At 35.7% G+C, this 5,000-nt stretch overlaps 1 protein-coding gene across 3 annotated transcripts in view; it reads right to left on the bottom strand.

Annotated features, from left to right (window-relative positions):
* LOC125042725 (xanthine dehydrogenase/oxidase-like) overlaps positions 1-5,000 on the bottom strand; it is a 48,569-nt gene that overhangs the window by 25,647 nt on the left and 17,922 nt on the right. For all 3 annotated transcript variants that reach the window (XM_047638557.1, XM_047638558.1, XM_047638556.1), the window contains exons 2-4: positions 2,843-2,906; positions 2,081-2,247; positions 706-866 (exon numbers count right to left, since the gene is read on the bottom strand). In XM_047638557.1, coding sequence (XP_047494513.1) covers positions 706-866; positions 2,081-2,247; positions 2,843-2,906 — 392 coding nt within the window. The remainder of the gene's footprint in view (positions 1-705; positions 867-2,080; positions 2,248-2,842; positions 2,907-5,000) is intronic.

The raw sequence follows: 5,000 nt of genomic DNA, 5'->3' as shown, positions 1-5,000 counted from the left end.
TTCGTATTATCTTATATGATTAGATCACGTTTTTTAATAGTATTATCTTATTGATATAACAAAGTGCCCCCTTACGTATTTTTTTCTCTTATTCTTATTCATCAAGATCATCTTCTTAATCTGTCAGAAGATAATTTATCAAAATAATTCCATCTTACTATCATTCACATTTTTATTTTTTTAAAATTTGTCATATCACTTATTTCATACCTTATTTCATTCTGCTTAAGTTCTGTTATTTAAATGCAAGTTCATGGATACAGTAATCAGTGCGATAGAGGCCACTTGGATTGCTTTGATATCAATTTAACTTGCTGATAATTTAATGCGTCGAGGGAGTTTACGATACTGATAAGAGATATGAAATGAATACTTGAGAGGGAGAGGGAAGGAGGGAGGGAGGGAGGGAGAGAGGGAGAGGGGGTGGGAGGGGGGAGGGAGAAGGGAGAGAGGGAGAGAGAGGGGAAAGGGAGAAGAGAGAGAGGGAGAGAGAGGGGGAAGGGAGAAGAGAGAGAGGGAGAGAGAGGGGGAAGGGAGAAGAGAGAGAGAGAGAGAGAGAGAGAGAGAGAGAGAGAGAGAGAGAGAGAGAGAGAGAGAGAGAGAGAGAGAGAGGGGGGGGGGGGGAAGGGAGAAGAGAGAGAGAGAGAGAGAGAGGAGGAAGGGAGAAGGGAGAGGGGGAATCTCTATATCTCTATACATACTTACCCATACATATTCATAACCATCCCGGGCGAGCAGTAACCACACTGGGTTCCCGAAAACTCCGCCAACCGCTCTTGAATCACGTGGTAACCGTCGTAACGATTTCCTAAGCCTTCTACGGTCGTGATTTCCCAGCCGTTGCAGCCGAGGAGAGGGGCGAGGCACTAGAAGGAGAAACAAAGAAAAAAAAATAAATACAAAAATAAAAAAACGTAAAAAAAGGCACTGCAAGGAGAAACGAAGAAATAAAAAAAAAACCATAAAAAAAAGCACTAGAAGGAGAAACAAAGAAAAAAAAAAAAAAAGGCACTAGAAGGAGAAATAAAGAAATAAAAAAAGGCACAGGAAGGAGAAATAAAGAAATAAAAAAATACGTAAAAAAAAGCACTGGAAGGAAAAACAAAGAAATAATAAAAAAAAAACTAAAAAAAAGGCACTGGAAAGAGAGACATATACTAAAAGGGAAAACGGCGAGGCACTGGAGGGAGAAGAAAAAACAGGAAAATGGGTAATGGGTGTTGGATTTTGGAGTATGCATGAAGGGCACATTACATACATTTTACACACACACGCACACACACCGACTTATAGATATGAACTCTCCCTCTCTCTCTCTCTCTCTCTCTCTCTCTCTCTCTCTCTCTCTCTCTCTCTCTCTCTCTCTCTCTCTCTCTCTCTCTTCCATCACGGTTTTATTTTTTTCATCTCTCTCTTTTTTTTTTTTTTTTTTTTTTTTTTTTTTAATTGGAAAAAAAGACACATGCTGTTGATCGGCGTCCAGGAACGACTTTTCTCATTTCTTAGAAAAAAATCATCTCTGTCTTACATCAAAATCTCTTTTATTCACTTCTAACTTCCGTCTCTTCAACGCCAATAAACTAAAAAACATACAAAAGACACGCTGTTGATCGAATGCGTGTTTTTGGCGCCCGAGTCGGGGTCCACGAACATTTTGAATTAAAAAAATCATCTCTGTCTTTTAACAAAATCTCTCTTATTCACACCACTAAACTAAGCAAAAAAAGGACATACGCTGTTGATCAAATGTGTGTTATTGGCGCTAGTGTCGGGATCCACGAACGATATTTCTCATTTCTTTTAAAACATAATATCTGTCTTTTATAAAAAAAAAAAAAATATATTTTATTTACACCAATAAACTAAACTAAAAAAATATTTTATTCACACCAATAAACTAAACTAAACTAAAAAAAAAAAAAAAAAAAAGACACGTTGATCGAATGCGTGTTTTTGGCGCCAGTGTCGGGGTCCACGAACGACATTTCTCATAAAAAATCATCTCTGTCTTATACCAAAATCTCTTTTATTCACACCACTAAACAAAACTAAACTAAAAAAAGAAAAGAAAAGAACATACGCTGTTGATCGAATGCGTGTTTTTGGCGCCCGTGTCGGGGTCCACGAACGACGCCACGACAGTGCAGGCCCCGCAGCCGCCCTGGTAGCACGTGACGTGAGTGCCGCTGAGGTTCTTCTCGTGCAGGAAGTCCACCAGGCGAGTGCTCGGGGGCGTGGCCGGGTCGACTGCGAATCATAATAAGAAAGAGATGAATAAAAATAGGGGAAATATAAATAATAAGAAGAAAAGATGAAAAGTATGATTGATGATAATAACAGCAATAATAATAATAATAATAATAATAAAATAGTAATAGTAGCAATAACAAAAAAATAGTAATAGTAGCAATAATTAAAAAAAAAAAATATATGAATAATAATAAGAAGGAAAACGGGGAGGGGGTGAAAAGGAATAGAAAATAACGAATTCAACAGAAAAAGTACCTGTTTTTCGATTTTTAAAAAGAAAGGAGCTACTATCGACTCAAATACAATGTACAATAATGAAAAATATATGTATGTATGTATGTATCTATCTATCTATATTGTGTGTGTGTGTGCGCGCGCGCGCTTAGATACAGACAAAGAACAGAAACCCGTGACTGGTAATAGTAATAATCAATAAAATATAACAACAATAATAATAATGATGGTGATACCATTACTATTACTACTACTAATACTAATAATAATGATAATTATAAAAAATAATAATGAGAATGAAAACAATGAAGACGAAAATAACAAAAACAAGAACAACAACAGTAACAAACAAACCCACCTTCATATTCCTGGCCGTTAACGGTGATCTTGACCGATGAGGCCATGATGCTCTCCGTAATTTTCTAAAACGAAAAGAAATGATTAAATAAGGATAAAAAAAGTGAAAAATTTTCCTCATAAAGATGGTATTGGTTAAAAGTACTGGATCGCGATAAGAAAATATTATGAAATGAAATATTATTCAAGAAATATCGGTTTTTGTCTTAAATATATACATATCCATATCCAAGCACACACACATACACACACACCAATACACTTCACCGACAAACGCACACATATTCACACGCAAAGAAACTTACGTAGAATTATAAATACAATACACTTTTTCCCTTATCCTCTGTACAGACACGCAACCATACTCACGCGCTCTTGTATGCAATGCATAACTTCATTATGAGAGGAATAGATTTAATCATAGGATATTATGTTGCAAATTGCATATAAATGTGCCGTAGCTTCTCGATTAACTCTCGGATTCGCTTGCAAAATCATTAACCAATACTTCATGGTTAATGGTTAATAGCAAAATGAATATGCTAGACATCTAAGGAGAAAAATATAGTATTGGTAAGGTTATAGTATATATATAGTATTAGAAAGGGGAGTTAGAGTTTGTGATTAGTTGCTATACGTCAACAGTCTAGCGTAGTATTGGACAAGGTATATAAGGACTTCTATAGACCTTGGTATTAGACAGGGTAAAGGAGCTATTTATTCATCTCTATATTGGTCTATCTATCTTTTCAGCTATTCACCTAACGCTATATCTATCTATTCACCAACCTATATCTATATTTTAATGATCTATTTAGACATATGCATGCACCACACAGACATACATATATATGCGTACTGGTGCACCGATATACCAGACCATATAGACCATCCATTATAAACCATGTAAACTGATATGCAACACAGCACATATTAACGTGGACATTTCTAAGGATTTAAAGACAATTTCCCTTTGAGTATTCTTATTCCGTTAATTTCCCCCTTGCATAAAATCGAAATTTCTTACGTCAAGCTTCAATACCTAGTTAAAGGTAGATTCAACGGTGTAATTCATAATACGGCTGTACTGAAGGGGCATCATATTGCTCCCTTGCGAACTTCCCCGTCTGGCCCAGTATTTTAGTTGTTTGATATAACGCTAACATAATCCTTAGCATGAAGAATAAGAATGAAAATATGAATGTGAAGGATTAACTGCAAACTGTGCTTCACGTATTTACAGTCACTATGACTATTACCCAACTATGGCCCAACATATCATACAGTGGTATTTCGTACAATGTCTTAATTTAACGATATCATTCGGAATCATGTATATATATATATATATATATATTTATATTTGACTGATAGCTACATAATGCCTGTGTCTCCGTCTCTTAGTGTGGTAGGGTGTTATTATCAACTGTTTTGACAAAATGTGAACAATTGTGATAAAAACGCAAAGCGAAAACGTTCAGGTAGTTGCCAACTCTCCCCATATTTTAGCATTTCTCCAGTTTCACGTTTGCACATTAATCTTTTGATATAAACTCACTCACTAATCCGTCCCTTGCTGACACTGAAGGCAGAATGGGCATGATTAGGAAGAGAAAAGAAAGGATATGAACTGACATCTGAACATCAGCGAACGAAAAGGAACAAGTGCAGAGTATTTGCCTAGTTGCGTCGTGTCAATGAACTTCTGCAGTGACCTTGTGCGATATTTCATTCTTCAATTTCAGTTTTATTTAGCGGTATCAATAGGCTCTGCAGTTCTTGTTTAAAATAATTAATGAATTACAATGAATTTAGTTAGGGGAAAAGAATGTTATAACAAATCTTCATAATAAAACTTAAGTTACCCAAAATGTAACGGGTATACTAGGTGTTAGTGAATGCTGAATATATCGTAAAGTTTTGATGGACAATGACAACGAAAACTGTAGCTTCACGAAAATGATACAATGAAATGATCTATCCCCCCAAAAAACACTAATATTTACTACTGAATCGACTGTTGACACCGGCACTAAAATCAAGGAAAATCATCTTTCATACTTTACATTAATATATAATATACTCTGTATTGCAATAAACAGTACAAAAAAATCAATAAAACGTGGATTGATATAAACCGTCAAATGAGGGGGGGGGGG

This window comes from Penaeus chinensis, chromosome 32, assembly GCF_019202785.1.
Source record: "Penaeus chinensis breed Huanghai No. 1 chromosome 32, ASM1920278v2, whole genome shotgun sequence".
NCBI lineage: Eukaryota > Metazoa > Arthropoda > Malacostraca > Decapoda > Penaeidae > Penaeus > Penaeus chinensis.
This window is presented reverse-complemented; position numbering and strand designations above follow the sequence as displayed.